The 23,728-nt window shown below is 46.1% G+C and overlaps 1 protein-coding gene across 5 annotated transcripts in view; it reads left to right on the forward strand.

The window, feature by feature from the left end:
- Positions 1–23,728, forward strand: part of SNUPN (snurportin 1) — a 38,216-nt gene extending 14,488 nt beyond the window's left edge. For 3 of the 5 annotated variants that reach the window (XM_081839199.1, XM_081839200.1, XM_081839201.1), the window contains 4 exons: positions 1,520–1,617; positions 2,573–2,650; positions 7,062–7,142; positions 22,913–23,728. In XM_081839199.1, the coding sequence (XP_081695325.1) occupies positions 1,520–1,617; positions 2,573–2,650; positions 7,062–7,142; positions 22,913–23,242 (587 nt within the window). In that variant the 3' untranslated portion in view covers positions 23,243–23,728. Of the gene's footprint in view, positions 1–1,519; positions 1,618–2,572; positions 2,651–7,061; positions 7,143–8,549; positions 8,639–10,695; positions 11,092–22,912 lie in introns of those variants that run through there. The other 2 variants (XM_081839203.1, XM_081839202.1) reach the window with 2 other exon arrangements.

A 23,728-nucleotide genomic window follows, 5' to 3' on the forward strand; every position in this document is an offset into this window, starting at 1 on the left:
CATGCCAAATTCCTTTAATTTATTCATAAGAGTTTCCACTCCCTGTAATGGGTTTTCCAGAACTATCATCAGATCATCTGCAAAACTCCTAACGTAGTTTCCCTTTTTAATCTTTATCCCCTTAATTCTCTCATCTTGTCTAATATCTCTAAGCAAGACTTCCAAAACCAAAATGAAAAGCAATGGTGACAGTTGGCACCCTTGCCTTGTTCCCTTCTGTATCTCACAAGGTTTTGTTAATTCTCATTTAACAATTATGTGAGCTGTCTTCTGCTTAATAAATCAATTTCACCCATTTAATGAAATCTCCAAAGTTCATTTCTTGCAAAGCTCTAAACAGAAATTCCCAGTTCACAATGTCAAAAGCTTTTTCTGTATCCCAAAAAATCAATACAGCTTCTTGTTCTGACAGTTCAAATACTCCAAAATATCTAACATATTTCTGACATTGTCTCTTAACTGTCTTTTAGGTAAAAATCTATAAAAAAATCTATAAAAAAAATTATACATCATGACCAGTCTTGTAAAAAATAAAAAAAACACTTGCTGCCAAAATCACTCCAAATAATTTATAGTCACTGTTCAGTAATAAGATTGGCTGATATTTTTTTTACTGAGGTCAAATCTTGTCCCTCTTTAGGTATAAGTAGGATGTTGGCCTCTTTTTAGCTATCTGGTATATGAGTATATTATTCATTGTCCTTGTTGTAAGGGTTGTAGTTAGCAGCTGGCCGCTGTACCTTTTCTTTCTTGGATTTTTTAATAGCATCACATAACACCTGAATTGTTAAAGGGCCATTGATTTTTATTTATCTATTTTTGGGAGAGTCAGATTTTTGCTGGATGTTGTTTTTGCAAGTAATCATCTACCTGACCCTGACCCCCCCCCCAAGATTGTTTGAGCTTTATACAGCTTAGAGTAAATTTGATCAAAGTTTCTTCATATTTGTATTGTTCATTGTTATAACATTGTTTTCTTGCAACTTCAGGATCACTTTCCTTAGTTTGGCTGAATTAACTAAAGCAAATAGTTTTAACTGGATTTTAAATGTGCAATTATTCATTCCTATTTTGAATTTTGCCTGTTGTCTTTGTCCATGGAGTTTTCTTGGCAGGGATACTGGAGTGGCTTGCCGGTTCCTCCTCCAGGTGGATCACGTTTGGTCAAAACTCTCCACTATGACCTGTTCATCTTGGGTTCCCTGCTCGGCATAGTTCATAGCTTCTCTGAGTTATTCAAGCCCCTTTGCCACGGCAACTTCGCCACAGAAGTGCCTGGCGTGCTCTGGTCCATGGGGTCACGAAGAGTCGGACACGACTAAACGACTAAACAACAACAAAATTTTGAATTTTATTGTGTAATTCTCTTCTTTAGTGGTTGTGCAAACAACTATTCTGAATAATGCCTGTTATAGGGTAGGGAGCACTGGGAATAAGTGTATGGAAGCAAGGGACAGTGGCCCAAAGAAGTTTGGGAACCACTGGCCGAGATTAATCTCTTGCCTCTTCTTGTGTGAAGAATACACAATCCTGGACTGCATCTACAGCGAGGCCCAGCAGATGTACTACATCCTCGATGTGATGTGTTGGCGGGGACACCCTGTGTACGACTGCCAGGTACCTTTTTGCCTCTGGTCCTGCCACTGGCTTGCATCCCTGGCAGCTGTTTCCTCCTCTCTGTTCCCTTTCTGAGACACTTCCTGGATTCTGCTAAAACTCACCTGTAATGGTGTTTTTGGAGATGTTGCCCCATAGTTAAATTTAAATTTTTTTTATTTAATGGGGGGCATATAAGAGGTAAAACAATTCTGGGAGCAAAGTAGACCCAAGCCATTATGGGACTTAAATACTAATAGTGACACCTTGAACATGGCCCAGTAACAAATTGGCAGCCAGTGCAGATCTCTGAGCAGAGGTGTTAATACGCTGACAGGGCCTCGCTCATGTCAGCAACCATGCTGCAGCATTCTGCGCTGGCTGCAGCTTCCGATCTTCAGCTGACTGTGGTTTTTGGCATGGCGACCAAGACCAGCCCTAAATAGTGGATCCCTGTTTGTCTTGGCCACCTCTCCATATACTTTCTTTTAATCTATAACCAACAAAAGAGCTTAGCAAGATAAGGGATTCTGTTGAAGTCATGATAGTTTGCTTCACAATCCAGAGCAGAAGCAGTTGCTCTGCTTCTACAAAGCTTCTGTGTTGCCTCCTTTTGGGGTTGTTCCATGCGGAGCTCATAGAAATTCAGATGGATTTCCCATATTCAGGGCAGAGCTCTTGAGGCTGCTGCTTATCATTTAGTCCCCTAACATGACCCTCCTGGCCAGCATGGTGTAGTGGTTAAGAGCGGTGGACCCGTAATCTGGTGAACCGGGTTTGCTTCCCCGCTCCTCCACATGCAGCTGCTGGCTGACCTTGGTCCAGTCACACTTCTCTGAAGTCTCTCACCTCACAGAGTGTTTGTTGTGGGGGAGGAAGGGAAAGGAGATTGTTAGCTGCTTTGAGACTCCTTAAGGGGAGTGAAAGGTGGGATATCAAGTCCAAACTCCTCCTCCTCCTCTCTTTTTCCCCCCAGACAGACTTCAGGTTCTATTGGCTGCATTCAAAAATGCAGGAAGAGGATGGCCTGGGAAAGAAAAGCCGTCTTAATCCAGTAAGTCCTTTTTGCCCAGAAGTGTGGATGTTCTAGACAAGTGAGACCTGCAAGGAAATAATCTGCTGTGAAGTCTTCCTGTTCAGGGCCCCCTTACAGGATACTCCATTCCATTTACCCTCCCCATCCCTGGTGTTCTGTCCTGTTCCCCCCTCCCCTGCCACCAGCCAGCATGCTCAGCCTTCAATCTGCTTTTTTTCCCCCGGTGCAGGGTGTTCTTCCCTAAATATTTTTTAATTATTATTTTTTGTGTGGGTGCTTCTGCATACCTTTGGGTTTACCCGCAAACTCGCTGATGCCTTCTCCTTGTGCTTGGGCGCTGTTGGTTTTGGATGCGCAAGGGCTGGCAGGCACATGGAGAATAGAGTTTGCTGTGGCAATATATCGGAGAGGAAACTTTCTCAGGTCAAGGGCCACATTCCCTTCTGGGCAGCTTTCTGAGGGCCACATGCTGCTGGTGGGCAGGGCCAGAGGCAACAGTGTGCAGAGAACAAAGCTATAGACTTCGCTTTTGCACCATGTGCTAGCTTCTACACAGGATCATCCACCCTTCTTTGTCATCCGCGACCCTTCCCCTCTGCGGGGAGGTGGGACCGATTTGGATGGTCCGCCCCCACCACTTAATGGATCCAAATGGTTTCCAGAGAGTGGCAGGGGATGCTTTATCCCATGTTGATGGCCTTTCAGCTGATTCCCTGGTGGCCTGCTGGAATGTGGAGTTAACCGGGGCTATTGACTGTTTGGCTCCGAAGCACCCTCTCTGATTGCATGGAGCCCAGACAGCCCCGTGGTTTTCCACAGATTTGAAGGCAATGAAACAATCGCTGTGATGGCAAGAGTGCTGGTGGCGGATAACTCATTCTGAAGCTGACCGGACACGGGTTAAAGCTCAATGTTGAGCCTACCAAGTGGCGGTAGCGACGGCAAAGAAGACTTTCTTCACCGCCTCTATTGCATCTGCAGAAAACAGCAGCAGGAGACTCTTTCAGGTGGTTCGCAATTTAGCGGAACAACCTGCTACATCGGGGCCCAGTATAGGCCACAATATTTCCTGCAATGATTTTGCAAAGTTTTTTGCAGATAAAGTCGCTCAGATTTGGGAAGAAGTAGACTCCACCGTGGGAGCAGGGCCGGGGCGGGAGAGTGCTAGAGTCCTGTCTAGTCAAGTTGTGTGGTATCAATTCCAATCTGTTACCCCCGAGGATGTGGACAGGCTGCTTGGACAAGTGAAACCAACCACCTGTCTCCTTGATCCTTGCCCATCCTGGCTTATAAAAGCTAGCCGGGAAGGGCTGGGCAATGGGATTCGTGGGATGGTGAATGCTTCTCTCTGTGAGGGAGCCATCCCAGATCTGCTGAAAGAGGTGGTTATTAAACCGCTTCTTTAAAAACCATCTTTAGATGCGGCCAATATGGCCAACTATCGCCCAGTCTCAAATCTTCCATTCTTGGGCAAGGTGATTGAGCAAGTGGTTGCTGAACAACTCCAGGCACGCCTGGAAGAAGTGGACCATTTGGATCCCTTCCAGTTGGGAATCAGGCCTCATCATGGGATTGAAACTGCCTTGGTCGCACTGGTCGATGATCTCCAGAGGCAGGCTAGGGACAAAAGTGAGAGCTGTTTCCTAGTTCTGCTGGTTCTCTCAGCAGCATTTGATACCATCGACCATAACATCCTTCTGGATCGTCTAGAGGGGCTGGGAGCTGGGGGCACTGTTATACAGTGGTTCCATGCCTGCCTCCTGGGCTGTGTCCAGAAAGTGGTGTTGGGGGATGAGTGTTCAGACCCCTGGGCTCTCACTTGTGGGGTGCCTCAGGATTCTGTCCTCTCCCCCCATGCTTTTCAACATCTACATGCAGCTGCAGGGAGAGATCATCAGGGGGTTTGTATTGGGTGTTCATCAATATGCGGATGATACCCAGCTCTACTTCTCTTTCAAATAAGAACCAGTGACGGCGGTGAAGGTCCTGTGTGAGTGTCTGGAGGCAGTTGGAGGATGGATGGCAGCTAACAGATTGAGGTTGAATCCTGACAAGATAGAAGTACTGTTTTGGGGGGACAGGAGGCGGGCGGGTGTGGAGGACTCCCTGGTCTTGAATGGGGTAACTGTGCCCCTGAAGGACCAGGTGCGCAGCCTCGGAGTTGTTGTGGACTCACAGCTGCCCATGGAGGCGCAGGTCAATTCTGTGTCCAGGGCAGCTGTTTACCAGCTCCATCTGGTATGCAGGCTGAGACCCTATCTGCCCGCAGACTGCCTCGCCAGAGTGGTGCATGCTCTAGTTATCTCCCGCTTGGACTACTGCAATGCGCTCTACATGGGGCTACCTTTGAAAGTGACCCGGAAACTACAACTAATCCAGAATGTGGCAGCTAGACAGGTGACTGGAAGTGGCCACCGATACCATATAACACTGGTCTTGAAAGACCTACATTGGCTCCCAGTACGTTTCCGAGCACAATTCAAAGTGTTGGTGCTGACCTTTAAAGCCCTAAACGGAAGCCGCCCAGAGTGTCTGGGGAAGCCCAGCCAGATGGGCGGGGTATAAATAATCTATTATTATTATTATTATTATTATTATTATTATTATCCATCCAGACAAGCAAGAGGCGGGATCAGAGTTCAAGGACACATTGCAGCCAGGAAAAAACACTCTGGGTACAAAGCAGAAACAGTGAGGGGAATGGCCTGGGGGGACTTCTGGGGGCCAGGCAGGAGGTCTAAATGTTTATTACTAGTAGTAGTATTATTTCCAGTTGCTAAGCAGCTGCCAGCCAGCAATGCAGCAGCCTAGTTGCAAGGTATACAATTTTGTTCTCTTCTCATTGCAAAGAAGAAATCAAACATCTATAAAGCAGCTCCTCTGGCTACAAGTCTGGGAAGGATTTGGCCCCCTGACTGAGGTTCCCCACCCCAGTGTATATGATGTAGATCAATTCAGTAAAGAATTGCTTATCCTGGACCTGCCAATCTTGGACACAGTAACATCTCTCAATGGTGAAATACCACCTTCCGGGCATAAGGCAAACCTTCCGGAAGATTAAATTGTGTGTGCCTCCTTCCTTACTATTTGGGTATTAGCTGACTTCATCCCTGCTTTTAATCTCCCTGTTACAAAGGCAGATGTAAACAGAAACCACCTACCTTCTTTTGGTGGGGGGGGGGGGCGTTCTCCTGGTGCCTATACTGTGGGCAGGAGAAGCTGGCAGGGGCAGAATCTGTCTGCCTTCTGTACAGGGAAACTTTAGCAAATAGCACATCTCTCCAGGTTTCAGTTTGTAGAAGGCTTTGATGAAGAAAAGGAATACTGTTTGATTTGACTCACAGTGTGCTAAAGAGCCCCTTAGAACATTAGTCTCAGGTGGATGACTTTTATGTTTGAAGGACTAACTCATGGGTAGGCAAACTTAAGGCCCAGGGGCCGGATCCAGCCCAATTGCCTTCTCAATCCGGCCTACAGATGGTCTGGGAATCAGCATGTTTTTATGTGAGTAGAATGTGTCCTTTTATTGAAAATGCATCTCTGGGTTATTTGTGGGGCATAGGAATTCGTTCATTTCCCCCCCTCCAAAATATAGTCCAGCCCCCCATAAGATCTGAGGGACAGTGGACTGGCCCCCTGCTGAAAAAGTTTGCTGACCCCTGGACTAATTGCTGCAACAAAATGCTGCAGCATAGGGTGCTCCTCTTCAGGATTCCTGCCAGCTATGCTCTTTCTTGGACACTCCAACCCCCACTTTTCTCTGGTTTACACACACAAAGATACGGTTTCCCCCTTGTAACCACACAGGGCTTCTGGTCTGGAAAGATTTCAGAAATGGCTCTCCACTGCCAGCTGACTGCTTCTCTGGGAAACTTTGGAGAGCTGAACACCGTTTAAAGGCTTGTTGAAGAAAGAAATGTGGGTCCCCAACTCCATGTGTATGTTCTGTGTCTAACACCCATCTTCACCATCTATTTTATAGCAGTGTATAATTTAAATTATTAATAATAATAATAGCAACAACAACAATAATAACCATCATAATGCTGGCTGGACTGGTGGGAGTCTGGATGGGGAACCTGTGGCCCTCCAGCCACATAGCCCATGGCTCAGCCACAGGCTATCAGAAGGCTCTCCAGTGGGAAAGCTGGGTCCCTCGGGCATGCCCCCTGGTTCTTCAACACAGGCTGCTCCTCTAAGATGCTTTGCTGTGGGAGCTCCAGGTCACCCACCAAAGAGGATTCCTCCAGTGAGGGGAGCATAGCCCTTTCCTTGTGTGCAGCAGCCTTCTCAGCAACAGGGATTCAGAGATACACTGCCTCTGAATCTGGAGGTTCCATTCAGCCATTGAGAGATGAATGGGAGAGTCTCAGATGTGAGCACTTGTAGTTCTGATCTTTCTTTTTTTTCTTTCTTTCTTCCCTTTCAGTTTAAATTTGTGGGACTGCAGAGTTATTCCTGCACACCGGAAAGCCTGTGCAAGGTTCTGGCCACAGATTTCCCCTTTGAGGTAAGCAGTCATCTGTTGGCACCACAGCTCTGTCTCTTTCAACCCCAAGACTTGTATTCCTGGTGGAAAAGACCCCCCCAAAGAACCTGGAGAGTAGGAGCCCCAGGGGCAACAGGTTCCAGCTAAGCAATACTGCTTACTGCCCCCCCCATTAATAAAGTTTTCAGGACCAATAAAAAAGTATTTCTTCATGCAGCACATAGTTGAGCAATGGAACTTGCTCCCACAGAAGGCAGTGATGGCCACCAATTTGGATGGCTTTAAGGAGGATGCAAAAGATTACCCGGGAGGGACTGCAGGCCTTGGACTGAAAAAGCCCTCAACCCCTTGCTTGATGCAGACAGCCCAGAGCTGTGATTGGGCACCCCCAAGTATGGCTTCTGGCCTGTGCTTGACCGTCCAAGCGAGGGAGAGCCAGCCTGCCCCCAAGGGGAGTCGGCTCTGATGTCCTGCTGCTGTTACGGTTTCAGAGTTTTGTCCAATGTTCTGCTGAAATTGCCTTCCTTTAACTTAAGCCCCAAAGATCTGACCCTGTCCTTTTGAGGGAGCAGAGAACGTGTGTGCCACAAATATTCGGATTAGCAGGAAGGAAGAGAAATGGGCCAGTACCATGTGGATGGGGAGCAGATGGCAGCTGTCAGTCACTCGCGAACATGGCTGGGGCTGGCACAGGCATTGGCTACAGCTCAGGAGGTGGTTTTTATGCTGTTGCCCTCTAGAAACACTCATTCTCTCCACTGGACCAAACTGTTAAGAAGCATTAGAAAGAACTTTCTGATGGTAACAGCTGTTTGGCAGTGGAACAGACTACTTCAGCAGGTGGTGAACTCTTCTTTATTGGAGGTTTTTAAAAAGAGGTTGGGTGCTCTTCTGTTGGGGATTACTGAGCTGTTGTCATGAGAGCCTTTAGGGGGCTTAAGAGTGAGTAAAACAGTTCTCTAAGCAAATGAGTAAATAAGGCCATCAGTCGCTGCTGTCATGATGGTTCTATGCCACGTCCAGGTTTAGAGAACAGAAGCACTAAGAGGAGCCTGCTGGATTCGGCCCATGGGGGCCCCTCTAGGCCAGTATCCTGTTCCCACAGTGGCCAGCCAGATGTCTGTGGGGAACCTGCAAGTGGGATTCAAGCACTTGAGTCCCCTCCCCTCGTCACCACCCTAAAACCTCCAGGTATAGGGTGATATATAAATAAAATAAAAATCCATAAGCATGGCTGCCTCCGACCATGGAGGCAGAACGTAGCCATGGTGGCTAGGAGCCATCATCAGCTCTCTCCATGAATTTATCTAGTCCTCTTTTAACCAGGCAAGTTGGTGGTCATCACTGCATTTTGTGGGAGTGAGTTCCATGGTTTAACTCTGCACTGTGCACAGATGGACTTCCTTTTATCTGTCCTGAATCTTCCAGCACTCAGAGGGAGCAGGCTCTGGATACCAGTCTGTGGGGACCTCAGGTGAAGAGGGCCTTTGCCCTGACAGGCTTCCCAGAGGCATCAGGTTAGGAAGTGGAAATGTGTTGGATTTGCTTACAGACTCCATGCTGTTGTTGTGCAAGAGGGCTTAACAACTTGTTTGTGCCACATGTTGGAACCAGACGTTCCAAGTCTTCCTGTCCTCCAGCTCCCCTCCCTTCAGATCACTTTCTTTCTTTCTGACCGAGTCTCAGGGAATCAAACACCCTTTCCCTCCCCTCTTGCTTGCAAGGAGAGGCAAGCAGGAGGAAGCCTATTTTCCCGCTGCTGCTGCTGCTGCTGCTGCTGCTGCTGCTAGTGAAAGAAAGTTAAACAATAAGAGATGCAGCTCTGGAGACCTTCTCTTAAGAACCAAAGCAGAGCACCTGCTGGATCCGGCCAAAGGGGTCCAGCTGGTCCAGCCTCCTGTTCTCACAGTGGCCAACCGGATGCCCCCAAGGAAACCTGCAAGCGGGATTTGAGCACAAGAGCAGCCCTCTCCCCTCCTGTGGTCTCCCTGTTGCTCCAGCTTCAAGACGTAGCGCAGACGCCGACTCACAGAGAGAATCACTGACTGGCCAATGAGCTCAAGAACCTGGACCATCAATCGTCCCCTATCTGCCTCATTCTTTTTTAAAACCATCCAGTTTGATAGCCATCACTGCTCCTGTGGGAGTTCCATAGTTTAACTGTGTGCTGCTTCCATGTACTTCCATGTAGAATGGAGCCCTCAATGGCTCCAGCAACTGGCAGAGCTCAGATCAGAATGATCCTCCAAATCCAAGTGGAGAGTCTCCTGTTTCTGAGCAGCCCCCAGCCCCAGCTATTGAACATTGCAGATTCTGACCAGGCTGGTGTAGCAGTAGCTGGATTTGAGCAGTATTTGGCAGGTCCTCGCTTTCCAAGCCGTCGTGGGACCAAGGGAGGCGCCGGAGTTGCTGGCCAGGATCCAAGGAAACTGCTGAGGAGTCCCTTGCATGTTCTAACTGAAATGCAGCTGTGCCAGCAGAACTTGGCCAATGGAAGCCCATTTTGACCACACACACAAACGGAGACTCCGTTCTTCCTCATTTAAGTTTAGTGCAGCTAAGCCTAGCTTGGGAGCAAAGGCTCCTTTTTTGTTAATGACTTGATTCAGTAATATGATGCTACACTTGGCTGTGTGGGTGACTTATAGATGTTGGATATCACAGCACTGCCCAACCTGCAAAGCATGGTTTGGTGATCTGGGATTTCCTGCAAGCTCAAGTGGGCTCTGCCCCTTCCTTTTCCTTGGGGCACATGCACTTGTTGGCTCAGTGGAACATAGAAAGAAGCTGCTTTATCCTGATGAATAGACCATTTGTCCATTTAACATCAGGATAAAGTATTGTCTTCATGCAGACTAGCAATTTCAGACTAGCATTGTCCTAAGCTCTAGCTGGAGATTCAGACGGTTCAAGACATACAGACAGTTCTGGCCAGATAAAAGAAAGGACTTCTTCACACAGAACATGGTTAAGCTATGGCACTCACTCCCACAGGAGGCAAGTTGGGTGGCTTTCAGAGAGGTTTGGGCAAATTCATGGAAGAGAAGACTATCCATGCCTCCTGGCCATAATGCCTCTGCTCTGCCTCCCCTGTCAGGCAGGAACGCTTCTGAATGCCAGTTGCTGGAAACCACGGGGGAGGGGGGGCTCTTACACTCAGGTTCTGTTTGCAGATTTCCCACAGGCATCTGGTTAGCCACTGGAGACAGGATGCTGGAAACAGGTGAGCCATTGGCCTGATCCAGCAGGTGCTTCGTATGTTGTATGAATGCTGGTAATCTCTAGCTCCAGTTAGTTTAGGAATGATTATGTTCCACTGGAGAGAGCCCGTTCCGTCGCAGCCAAGCCATACCTCCCTCCTGTGATAGGAACTGCCTGGTGTCTTCTGCATCTGAACAAACTCAGCACCATTTGCATGAGAACAAATTAGATCCCTGACTTCTTTGTTAACGAGAAATAAGCTTGGTACGTCTCTTTCGGGAATGTGTAATTAGTAAGAAATGGTGTGGGGTCATAGCTGGGAAATTCCAGGCTATAACATGTCATTCGGCCTGGTGTTTGCATTGTTTGGCAGTGTAAGAAAGAAAGTACTCATGGATGATGGACAGATGATGATTTGTTACTAACGGCAGCCAGGCGGGCGATTGGCCATAAGTGGAAACAGAGGGACCTGCCATCACTGAGAAATGGGATGAGTGGGATCTGGGATGTGCAGTAATGTTGAAGCTTGCAGATATTTTTAAACACAGACAGTAAAACAAGCATTGTAGACTACACGCCCCATCATCCCCTGAGCATTGGCCATGGTGGTCAGAGCTGCTAGGAGTTATAATCTCACAGCAATCTGTAGGTTGGGGAAAAGCTGTGACTTTTCCAGAGTACTGCATGTAACAAGTCAATGCATCAGTTTTGTAGAGAAATGCTCCATGTTCGTGATGCACCAAAAATAGGTACAGGATAATACTCAGCCCTGTAGTTTATTAAGAGTTGTGCAGTGCATATAATTAGGATAATACAGATAATTACCGTAAATTTCGCTCCATAACACACAGATTTTTCCTCCTAGAAAGTAAGGGGAAATGTCTGTGCGTGTTATGGAGCGAATGCCTACAGATGGCGGGGGAATCTGCTGCAGTTGTGAGCAGTCCGTGGCTCACTTTGAAACAGCAAAGCGGGTGTAAGTGGCTCCTGTCAGCTAGCGGAGCCGGGGAGGAGGGAGAGAAGCAGAGCGGGGTTGGCTGCTTTAAAACAACCCCGTCCTCTATGTTCCTCTCTCCTCCCCACTGAGCTGCTAAGTAGCAGCAAAGCTTTTCAGCCAGCCTAGCCGGGAGGAGGGAGAGAAGCAGAGCGGGGTTGGCTGCTTTAAAACAACCCCGTGCTCTCTGTCCCTGCCTGCAGTTTTTTGCTGTCCGATTTTGGATTAGCCACTGTAGGGGCTGTGTGTGTGTGTGCTTGAGCTATCGTTCTCCTCCTCCTGCTTCCCGTTCACTCTCCCTGCGCCCCTGCGCCCTCCCTCCGACTTTAGAATTGACACTCTGTGTGTGTGTCTGTGTGTGTGTGAGGGCTCCTTCTCCTTCTCTTGCTTCCCGTTCACTCTCCCTGCGCCCCTGCGACTTTAGAATTGACACTCTGTGTGTCTGTGTGTGTGAGAGAGGGCTCCTTCTCCTTCTCCTTCTCTTGCTTCCCGTTCACTCTCCCTGCGCCCCTGCGCTCTCCCTGCGCCCCTGCGACTTTAGAATCGACACTCTGTGTGTCTCTGTGTGTGTGAGGGCTCCTTCTCCTTCTCTTGCTTCCCGTTCACTCCCCCAGCGCCCCTGCGACTTCCAGCGCCCTGCGACTTTAGGGCCAGTTCTCTCTCTGCGTGTGTGTGTGTGTTTTGACCTCACTGCGCTTGTTGGGGGAGAGTGTTGGTCGCAATTTTTCTTGATTTGTCTCAGAGTGGTTACTATCATGGTTTCCTTGCCGGGGAGGAGGGAGAGACGCAGAGCCTGCTTATTCTAAAGGAGCAAAGCCGGAGAGGAGCCTCTCCTGCATTATTAGCAGCATCCTTCTCCACACCCCCCACGCGTGCTCCTTGTCCCTTGAGTTCTTTTCCTTCCCTCCCCACTTAAAACGTGGTTACAAAGCACGGATCCACATGGATCCTCAGGATTTTTGCATTGGGCTACCCCAAACTCACCGTAAGATCACATGTCTGAGGCCACATCATGAACCACAAAAATCATACATCCACTGTTTCGTTTAGAATATTTTTTTCTTGTTTTCCTCCTCTAAAAACTACGCCCGGTCTTATTCAACATCTTTATCAACGACTTGGATGATGGACTCAAGGGCATCCTGATCAAATTTGCAGATGACACCAAAGTAGGAGGGGTGGCTAACACCCCAGAGGACAGGATCACACTTCAAAACGACCTTGACAGATTAGAGAACTGGGCCAAAACAAACAAGATGAATTTTAACAGGGAGAAATGTAAAGTATTGCACTTGGGCAAAAAAAATGAGAGGCACAAATACAAGATGGGTGACACCTGGCTTGAGAGCAGTACATGCGAAAAGGATCTAGGAGTCTTGGTTGACCACAAACTTGACATGAGCCAACAGTGTGACGCGGCAGCTAAAAAAGCCAATGCAATTCTGGGCTGCATCAATAGGAGTATAGCATCTAGATCAAGGGAAGTAATAGTGCCACTGTATTCTGCTCTGGTCAGACCTCACCTGGAGTACTGTGTCCAGTTCTGGGCACCACAGTTCAAGAAGGACACTGACAAAGTGGAACGTGTCCAGAGGAGGGCAACCAAAATGGTCAAAGGCCTGGAAACGATGCCTTATGAGGAATGGCTAAGGGAGCTGGGCATGTTTAGCCTGGAGAAGAGGAGGTTAAGGGGTGATATGATAGCCATGTTCAAATATATAAAAGGATGTCACATAGAGGAGGGAGAAAGGTTGTTTTCTGCTGCTCCAGAGAAGCGGACACGGAGCAATGGATCCAAACTACAAGAAAGAAGATTCCACCTAAACATTAGGAAGAACTTCCTGACAGTAAGAGCTGTTCGACAGTGGAATTTGCTGCCAAGGAGTGTGGTGGAGTCTCCTTCTTTGGAGATCTTTAAGCAGAGGCTTGACAACCATATGTCAGGAGTGCTCTGATGGTGTTTCCTGCTTGGCAGGGGGTTGGACTCGATGGCCCTTGTGGTCTCTTCCAACTCTATGATTCTATGATTATCCAGAGGCATTGTACCACTGAAATACCTGTGGCTGAGTGAGCAACAGCAGGAAGGGACTTTCCCCCTCATGTCCAGTTTGGAGGCTTCCTGAAGGTGGACGTGATGGGCCCCTCGCCTCATATATGGCAGAACTCTTCTCGTGTCCTCTTGCAGCGTTTACTGCCCTGTGTTGGTTGCCCTGAGCCATCCAAAATTCTGGAACTTTTCCCAGAATACCTCAGCAGTACTAGATGCCTGTCCTCTTTTGCTCCCATTAATACAGTAGTATTCCCCATTTTGCAGAGGGAGGGGCTGAGGCACAGAGTGTAGCCCAGGGTCTAAAGGGAGCTGTTGCTCAGCCAGGCAAAGTCCTTGCCAGCAAGGCAAGCTGCTGGCGGAAAGGCAGTAAGGCAGGGGCTGAGGCTGTGGCTTTATAATGCTTGGCAGAACCTGATTGGCCCCTGGGAATCAGCTGAGAGTGTCAGCTGACTGAGCCCCATATTGTACTGCAACCTAGGTGGTGCTGTTGAGCAACACTGCTCTGTCTGTAAGGCAGGCATAGGGGACCCTCCAAATCGTGTTGGACTCCAACTCCCATGAGCTTCAGCCAGCATGGTAAACCGTCAAGGAGGATGGGAGCTACAGTCCAACAACAACTGAAGGGGCCATGGACACCCCCCCCACACACACACACTGCCACATCCCTACTTGCATGGCTTGTGGCGATGGAAATGTGTCTCTGAGGAGCCCCTTTTTAAAACAAAAGCACCCCCACCCACAGTTCCTTGGTTTGAGACCAGCATCATGTCTGGCTCTAAGCATGCCTCATGCATGGCCATTTTGCTGCCACAGTTCGCAGCTCAGCTGCTTCTGTCTCGTCTAGAGAGTCTGGAACCTCTGGCTGTCCAGAGAGCAAAGTGCTGATGCTACTCCTTGCCAGTCAGACCCCAGGCTTTTAGGCAAACAGTAACTTCATCTATCCTTCCTGATTCAGCTGGCGTCAGTGCTGTGAGTTAGTGGGAAGGAGGCAGACGGTGCATTAAATAAACACGAGCACCTTCACTGGATGGAATAATCTGGGCTACTGAAAAGTGGAGAGGCTATTAACAAAGGCAGCGCCTTTGAGCCTCCGGATTCTGCTGCTCTCCGGGGACTTTCCCTAAATGCCTTGATCTTGGGGGGGAACTGAGGCGGGAGAGTGTGGTTTGATCCTCTTCCTTTTGGAGTGACCAACTCCAAAAAACCCTTCAGTCTTCTTTTTTAAAAAAGCTAGGAGAGGGCAGGTATTCCCCACTTTGGGAAGCTTTTTTCTTTGTTTGTGTCCCAAACAGTATAAATAGTATGAAACTGATTTATGCATTTAGAAGGGTTGAAAGTGTCCATCCTGGTAATTCTCATCAGCCAAGCCAGCTGGCTCCAGCTGTTGGGAGGTCCAGTGTGAAATGTTGGTTGGAGAAGGCTGTGGTTGGGCAAGGTCCAAAAGTGCATGGTACAGCCAGCCCCCATCCTGAAAGCAAGCAGATTTTGGTCTGGCCAGTGTCTGAACTGGAGAAGGGCTGGCAATATGAACAACCTCATGTATATACCATCTTCCGTTCCATATGGGGGATGCAGGATAACCATGCAGTCATTAAACAAGTGTCCCCTTTAGTTTTGGACTGCAACCAGCATGGGCTGGGGGGCATCAGAGTCCAAGAGCTGGAGGGCGCCAGCTGGAGAAAGCTGGCTTAAGACATAGCTGTATAGTTTTGACCTAAGGGGTGCAGGTACTGAATTCTTGTAAGTATTTTAGTTTTTAAAGTAGCAAACAGAAACTGTGTGTTTTTTGGGAGGGGGTTAGGGTGACAATACTTCCTTTGCCCCTCTGGTTGAATTGTGTACATACAAGGCAGTATTTTTCCAAAGTCTCCAAAAACAGATGGGAAATAAGATGCCAAAACAATTAACCTTGTTTGGGTCACATGTTCTGAGCTTTTTTAAAAATAAATGACTAAATGAAGGTTGTTTTGTGCAAGAAAAACTCTCAGCATCCAATTTAAAAGGTGCAAAGGGACAATGGAACCCGACAATCCTGTGAGAACTGAGTGCCAGGGATACAGAGGGAGTGAGGTGCTGAACCCTGGTTGATGGGTGTTGTGGTGAATGTGTGGGTGTAGCACATACTGTATGTTACATGCACATAGAATCTTAGAGTTGGAAGTGACCCCGACATATGGCCACCCAACCTCTGCTTAAAAACCTCCAAGGAAGAAGAGGCCTTCTGATAGTATCTTCTCTCAGTCTCCTCTTTTCCAGGCTAAATATGCCCAGCTCCTTCAACCGTTTCTCATAAGGCTTGGTTTACAGACCCCTGACCATCTTGCTTGCCCTCTGCACATGTTCCAGCTTGTCAACATTCTTCCTAAATTGTGTTGTCCAGAATAGTACACAGTATTCCAAGTGTGGTCTAACCAAGGCAGAAGAGAGTGGGACTGTGACTTCCCTTGATCTGGACACTAGATTTCTGTTGATGCAGCCTAGAATAGCATTAGCTTTTTTGCTGCTGCAACCCTGTGTGAACTCATGTTTAGCTTGTGGTCTACTAAGAGCCTTAGATCTTTTTTTCATGTGTTGCTGTCAGGCCAGGTGCTACCCCCCCACCCCCGCCGTATGTTCTGATACACATACTTTAAAGCATGCACACCAAACCTTTGTAATGATGCTACAAGCTTTGCATTCATCCAGTGAAGCTGAATGTTGAAAGAGTCAGAACAGTCAAAGGAACGTATTACCCCCCCCCCCAGCTCATTGTTAAACTGCGGAATGTGCTTCCACAGGAGGTATTGAGTGAAGGAATGAAGGAAGGAATGTGATGGCCACTGACTTGGATGGCTGCTGGCCCTGATGACTCTGCTCTCCCTCCATTGGTGGAGGCAACAAGCTTCTGAGTGCCACTTGTTGGAAGTTGCAAGTGGGGAGTGTGTTGTTGTGCTCAGATTCTGCTTGTGGGCTTCCCAGAGGCATCTGGTTGGACCCCTTCGGGAAACAGGATACCCGGTAAACAGGCTTCTGAGCTGATCTAACAGGGCATTTTCTTTTTACAAAATCCAAGGTATTACCCATGACGTCTCTCTCGGAAGGGTCTTGGCTTGGCACCCTGGGAAGCTGTAGTTTGCCAAGGGCCCCCATACAACGCAGTGTGTCAGTGGGTCTGGCTGTTAACCAGAAGGTTGGTGGCTGGAGCCCCCCCCCCCCCGAGACAGTGTGGGCAGGCTTCCTGCATTGCAAGGGCTGGGATTAGATGATCCTTGGTGTCCCTTCCAACTCTGTGATTCTGTGATTCTAAGGTTGATGCTGCTGGCTTTGATCAAAGCTGCTTCTTTCGAGCCAGAGCTCTTAAGGAAAGACAATGCTGGAGTGGGAATGAGGAGCCCCCCTCACCGGCCAGAAATGCTTGCAGAGAGTTTGTGTCTTTTGTCATCATTCCCTCCCCCCAACTTCTTCCCAGCTGAGTCATCACTTCCCTGCACACAAATTGCCTTTAGCTGAAAGTAGCAAAAGCTCAAATCTTAGGAAACTCCACAGCAGGTTATCTGTAAAATTCTGTTCCCCTTGGGGAGCTGAACATGAGGGGTAATAGAAAAATCTTTTCTTTTTTTTACTGCCAAGGGGGAATGTATGTACATGGGACTAGCAGGAGGGGTGTGGAGTATTCGCCAGCTGCAGTATTGCAGCAAGAGGAAATGATGGAAAGAGTTAAGGCTTGTTAAAGCACAGGATGCTCTTAATTCACATTGATTGTCAGAGGAGAGGAGGATCCTGAGAATGTTAAGGATTTCTTCAGCCTGAGCATGCAGGAAGATACAAAACACAGCCACTCTCCCCTCCCTCCCCACCCTTATGAAGCTGGAGGTACCAGCAACTATTTTTCACATTCTAAATTCATTGGGATACAAATCTCAATTCCCACCCCCACCCTCCTGGAATCTCAATGGAATGGAAGTATTTGCATCCAAGGAAGCACACTTTAAATTATTTAAATTATTATTATTTAAATTATTATTAAATGCATGTTTAAGGTTGCATTCAAGCCAGTGCAAGGCTTGACTTGTCCCTTCCATTTTTATTAGAAGATTTGGTCACTCAGCAGCATGCACTTCCCTGACATTGTTTCAGTTTCAAGGGATACAAGAATTGCAGAACTTTTGCGTTCTAATTTAGTGTGCCCCAAATGCCATTTGTTAGATACTTAGAAGTATTTCCTAGGTGCTGCCTCTGAAAATGATAGTTAGAACATTTGAGACTAACCAGTCTGGCTGGTATTATTTTCATGAAACAATGCACTTTTAGAAATGGGGACATCCCCCAGAGGAAGCTACAGCAGGGGATTTGCATATGAAGTGCTTTGAACACTTGAAAATGCTGTGGAAATGTTGATTGCTTATTAAATGTAAGAGCTTTACCAGTTCAGATGAAAGGCTCATCCAGTCCAGCATCCTGTTTTCCACGATAGAAAGCTAGATGCCTCCATCAAGCATCCAACAAGGGTCTACATCATCTCCCTTTGCCCCCTCAGCAGCTGGTGTTTGGAGGTATACTGCCTCTGAACCAGGAGGTTCTATGGAACCATTATGGCTAGTAACTTGCTCCATAAAATTGTCCTAAAAGGTAAAGGACCTCTAATAGTTAAGTCCAGCCACAGACGACTCTGGGGTTGTGGCACTCATCTCGCTTTACAGGCCGAGGGAGCCGACGTTTGTCCGCAGACAGTTTTTCCGGGTCATGTGGCTAGCATGACTAAGCCACTTCTGGCGAAACTAGAGCAGCACATGGAAACACCATTCACCTTCCCACCAGAGCAGTACCTATTGATCTACTTGCACCTTTTTGGGGTGGTATGCTTTCAAACTACTAGGTTGGCAGGAGCTGGGACTAAGCAACGGGAGCTCACCCCATTGCAAGGACCTTCTGATCGACAAGCCCAAGAGGCTCAGTGGTTTAGACCACAGCCCATGTCACAAAAATTGTCCTATCCCCTTTTAAAAACCGCAAACTTACTGGCCACCATTGCACCTTATTGCAGTGAAATTCCATAAGTTAGCTTTGCATTTAAGAACTGTCTTGAACAACATAGAAACAAAGTGATGGATTAAAAAATTAATTTCAATGTTGCTGTTTTCTCATTCCACAATCACTGCACTGATGGGGCTTCGGCAAAGGCTTTGTAGACCCAATGGTCAACAAAGTAGGGTACTAAATCTTTAAAATTGGACTTAATAGGACCTTGCTTTTTAAATAAGCGTTATTGCCTGGGAAATGTCTAATGGTGTCTCCATATTGGACAGAAGCAATAGCATAGCTAATCTTTTTTTGCAGGCAACTCTGCCCCAATGGCAAATATATTGTGGAAGATGCTTGTGGAATTAGGAATTGATCATCATTTGCTGATCTTAATACAGAATTTATATTCCTTTAACATTTGCCAAATCAAACTCAATGCCAAAGGTCAGCTTTATTCCAACATCCCGAATACGAAAGGTGTAAAACAAGGGTGTATTCTCGCCTCTTTTCTTTTTAATTTATTTTTATCAGATCTTCCAGAGCACATTGAAAAAGTAGAATCACATGCCCCCAAAATCAATCAAAACCCGGTCCCATTGTTACTGTATGCGGGTGATGTGGCCTTATTATCACTGACGATAGGTCTGAAACATCTTTTACTTTCCCTGGTTTCCTATTATGAAAGCAATACATTTTCAATAAATTATGAGAAGACAAAATTTCTGATCTTCTCTAATTCCTGCAAATTAGAGAAATGGAAAATTAGAGGACAAGAAATCCAAGTAAAGTAAAGATTCAAAGATATCTCAGAATTTTATTCCAGAGCAACTCAGGTTGGTCAAACCATCATGTAAGTGCTATGAAACAGGCAAAGTTTACCTCCTCAACAGTAGCTCGCTTTTCTTTTCAGAAAGGTAACCAATTTATACCAGCTGATATTCAGATTTTTCAAACTAAAGTGTCGTCCCAGATACTTTTTGGGATCCCAATATGGAGACAAGCATATAATAGTGATTTAGATAAGATACACTCAGGTTTCTTGAGACGTATCCTGGGGCTCTCAAGTTCAATCAAGTATGAGATGATGTGTGCAGAACTAGGTATACACACAATGGAATATTGGGTGTGGGCTAGCACTGGAAAACACTGGTTGCATTGCCATTTCCGTTGCCAACCCTCGAGTCTGCTCTCTGACTTGAGGACTTTTATAAATCCAAATGGTTCTAACTCTTACATAACAAAATCAGATCTATTGGCACTGACTTGGAACTCATGTATAATTCAAGTGAGCAATATATCACAATAGTCAATCCAGACTAAGGGTCATTGAAAAACGAAACATCAAGTCAGCTCTAAATAAAATTTGCTCCCCCAAGTTCTATGGTTTAAATACAACAGATAACAGGGTCACTTATATTTCACAATTAATAATTCCAGTCCAACACAGAGCCTTTATGTTAGCCCAACTGAACGTTTTCCCCTCAGCTTTTGTCAAGGGCAGATATTCAAACATCCCCAGAAATAATAGACATTGTGGATGTTCTTTGAATGTGCTAGATGCTGTAAAACATATTCTTTTCTACTGTCCATTGTACAATCAGCTACGCAAACGTGTGCTATCCCCCTTTTTGGGTAGTCTAACATCACGGCATGGTGAAAATATCAGATTCAATCTGTCTGACATTAACCCGGAAGTAACTGCAAAGGTGGCTGAGTTTTTTGTCAATAGTATCTCAGAGTGGTGAATAGCACTATTTAGTGGGAAGAAACTCCAATGAAAACCCTTGTTATTACATATTTTACATGGCTGTTTATTTGTATATTTTTTAAATATAGAAGTTTGATGATGGCCTATATTTTTAATGTCTAATAAAGGTTTGGTGAAGTAAGTAAGTAAGGAGGCAAATGTTTTTTTGTTTTCTTATTACATCCCAACCAATGGGGACCTTGCCAGATGGACATGCCAGCAGGATTATGCAGGCAGCTTTAATTACTAAGCAGCACTAGATATCCAGGTATCTTCTCCTTAAGCTGTTAGATTTGCAAATACAAAACCCAATCATGTATCTATTTAAAAAATAACCCAGGTGTGGGGGTGGGGTTGGAGCTTTTTACAGAGAGACTTTTGGCTAGTTGATGAAAAGCCACTCATGTGATGGCGTACACAAGAGAGTTATAAATCTGTATTGCACCTTACAGTGGCCTGCTGATTAAAAGAAAAAGACAGGGCTTCTGCAGCTGTAATAGTTGTAGAGAAGAGGGGATTCTTCCCACCACCACCACCACATCCTCTTTTTACTTGGCTACCCTATCAATGCACCTCATTTTTCATATTATTTATTTGGTAACACTTACATGCTGTGCCAAAGTGCTCAAAGCAGTTTTCAGTTTAGGATGGCGGGAGGGAACCTGGGGTCCTCCAGCTCCTGCTGGACATCTGACTCCCATCAGCCCCCAGCCAATACTCTGGGAAAACGGGGGCTGTAGCGCAGCATCATCTGGGAGGACACAGGTTGCCCACCCCTGACTTGAAAGAATGTTTTCTGCTCCACAAGCACAACCTTTAACATATTTGCTCAGTGGGACAGACTTCCAGGTAAATGCAGATTGGATTTCAGTTCAACCTGTGCAGCTCTATTCATGCCTACTCACAGGCAAGTCCCACTGAGTTCAGTAGGACTTGATTCAGATTCTGTTATCGTTTCCCATCCAAGGAGCTCAAGGTATCAAGGTCTGCAAGGTGCCTATCATCACACCTTGTCCTTCCAACGGTGCCGCACAGTAAGCTGGCCTCCGTAGAATTGGAGCTGCAGTTAGTAAATTACAGTATATATTGCCAGGGGCTTGGAGGACCCTGAAAAATTCTGTGCCGTTTGGTGGGATTTTATCTTATATACAGGAAAGACAGACTCACAGAACTCCCTCTCCATAGTACACTGTGAAATTTGGCCTTTCCTGAGGGTCTTAAGTTCTTTACTAACCTAATAGGCAGTCTCTCCTAGCTATACTGAACTGTTTTTATGTACTTCTGTCATTTTTATTCTGTTGGTTTGTGTGATTTACTTCCATAAAATAAAGGTGGAAATTTTAAAAAGGTGTAGGCTTTTTTTAAAAGAAAATTGCCATTATTTTAAAAGAGGCTATAGCTGATTCCCACAGCAAAAGGGGTGTGCTTTGAATCCACAGAATATCCCAATTGTCACCAAAGGCATACCCATAGGGTCCCCTCTTCTCCTGTTGGATTTAAGCTTGAAAGAAGCATTTCCTTCTAACCAGTAGAACAGGAGGTGAGGTGGGATGCCCACAGCACTTTCTCCCATTTTTCAAAAGGCAGGTTACCCCTGAACCATCCTGTAGTAATAATAATAATAATAATAATAATAATAATAATAAATTTTATTTATATCCCAGCCAAGACCGGGCTCAGGTAAGGCCTCATGTAAGGCCATGGACTGTATATATTTTTTTTTTAATATTTATTAAGGTTTTTAAATATAAATACACACATAATAAACGATCTTACTTCTATTACAACAATTTCATCACTTCTTTGGACTCCCTCACATCTCCCGCTCCCATTTACATCGTTAAAAAATTTTTTCCAAACAAATTATCAACTTGTTTACAATCTCATGTCCACTCATTCAAATATAATCTAGCACTTCTTCCAAAAATTTTTATATTTTCTTTAGTCTCACTTATCATCGAATTTAAATCTAGTTTAGTGGTGGCCAGTTTTTTATAATCTAGCATCCTTCTTAACATTCAACCAAATTACAATGTTTTTGTAAATACATCTTGAATTTCTCCCAGTCTTCCTCCATCTTCTCTTCTCCCAGATCACGGATTCTGCCGGTCATCTCGGCCAGTTGCATATAGTCCATCAGCTGCATCTGCCACTCTTCCAGTGTGGGTAGATCTTGAGTTTTCCAGTTTTTTGCAATGAGAATCTTGCTGCCGTTGTTGCATACATAAAAAATGTTCGATCCTTCTTTAACACCTTCTGGCCGACAATACCCAGAAGGAAGGCCTCTGGTTTCTTTGTGAAGGTATACTTAAATACCTTTTTCAGCTCATTATATATCATTTCCCAGAAGGCCTTCACCTTAGGGCATGTCCACCAGAGGTGAAAGAATGTTCCTTCATTTTCTCTGCATTTCCAACATTTATTGTCAGACGAATGGTATATTTTGGCAAGTTTAACTGGGGTCATGTACCATCTATATATCATTTTCATTACATTTTCCTTCAGAGCATTACATGCGGTGAAGTTCAGCCCAGTGGTCCACAACCTTTCCCAGTCCTCAAACATAATGTTATGCCCAATGTCCTGTGCCCATTTTATCATAGCCGATTTAACCGTTTCGTCTTGTGTATTCCATTTTAGCAGCAAGTTATACATTCTAGATAGTACCTTTGTCTTTGGTTCTAACAGTTCTGTTTCTAACTTCGATTTCTCCACCTGGAACCCTAACTTTTTGTGGCCATGGACTGTATAGACCCAAGGCTGCTGCCTACCTGGTTTCTCTCTGTTCTCTTTCCTAGGTGGACGGGCTCCTCTTCTACCACAAGGAAACTCATTACAACCCTGGTAGCACCCCATTAGTGGGCTGGCTCCGTCCGTACATGGTGCCAGACATCCTGGACATACCTGTCCCCCTCTGCCCACTGACGGCCAAGCCAGACTACGCGGGATTCCAGCTGCAGCAGATCGTGGAGCGTAAGAGGAACCTACAGCAGGCCGCCAAGGAGGATTCTTCCAGTGTCAGCACAGCCCCCCAGGACGGCCGCTATGAACTGGAACACTTGTCCACACCAAAAGCAGAAGGCTTTCCCTCGGCTCTGAGGGATTCTGCGAGCAAGATGGAGAATTGATAGGTAGCCTGGGGTGGCTGCTTTTCCATGTTCAGGAGGAGAGCAAAAGAAACTTAACATAGGAGCAGCTCTGTTTTGACAGTACTTTGGGTAGAAGGATGTCCACTTCCATAATAATTCTCCAGGCATCGCAAGTTATTTAGCTGAGGCCTGAGACGTAAATCCTAATTGCTAGCAGCAGGGCTTGTTTAAAAGAATTAAAGCTGTGGAGCAATATGTGGAGCCGTCCTGTTCAGAGGCTTCTGTTGGTGAACTCATTCCGTTCTCTGATCAGTAGGGGGAAAGGATGACTAATTTCATGTATAAATATATAAATAAAAACCAATGAGCCTTTCTAGTAGGAAAACAGATGTCTAGTTTAATAGGAAGAGTGTTGAATAAAATACATATAATAAGAAATATATTGAAAACTGGTATAGTAGCATTGGATATCTTTAAGGCTTTTGACTGAGTAGAATGGCTGGCATTAAAAAATGATTATAGAAA

This window comes from Podarcis erhardii (assembly GCF_964252035.2).
Source record: "Podarcis erhardii genome assembly, chromosome: 14".
Lineage (NCBI taxonomy): Eukaryota > Metazoa > Chordata > Lepidosauria > Squamata > Lacertidae > Podarcis > Podarcis erhardii.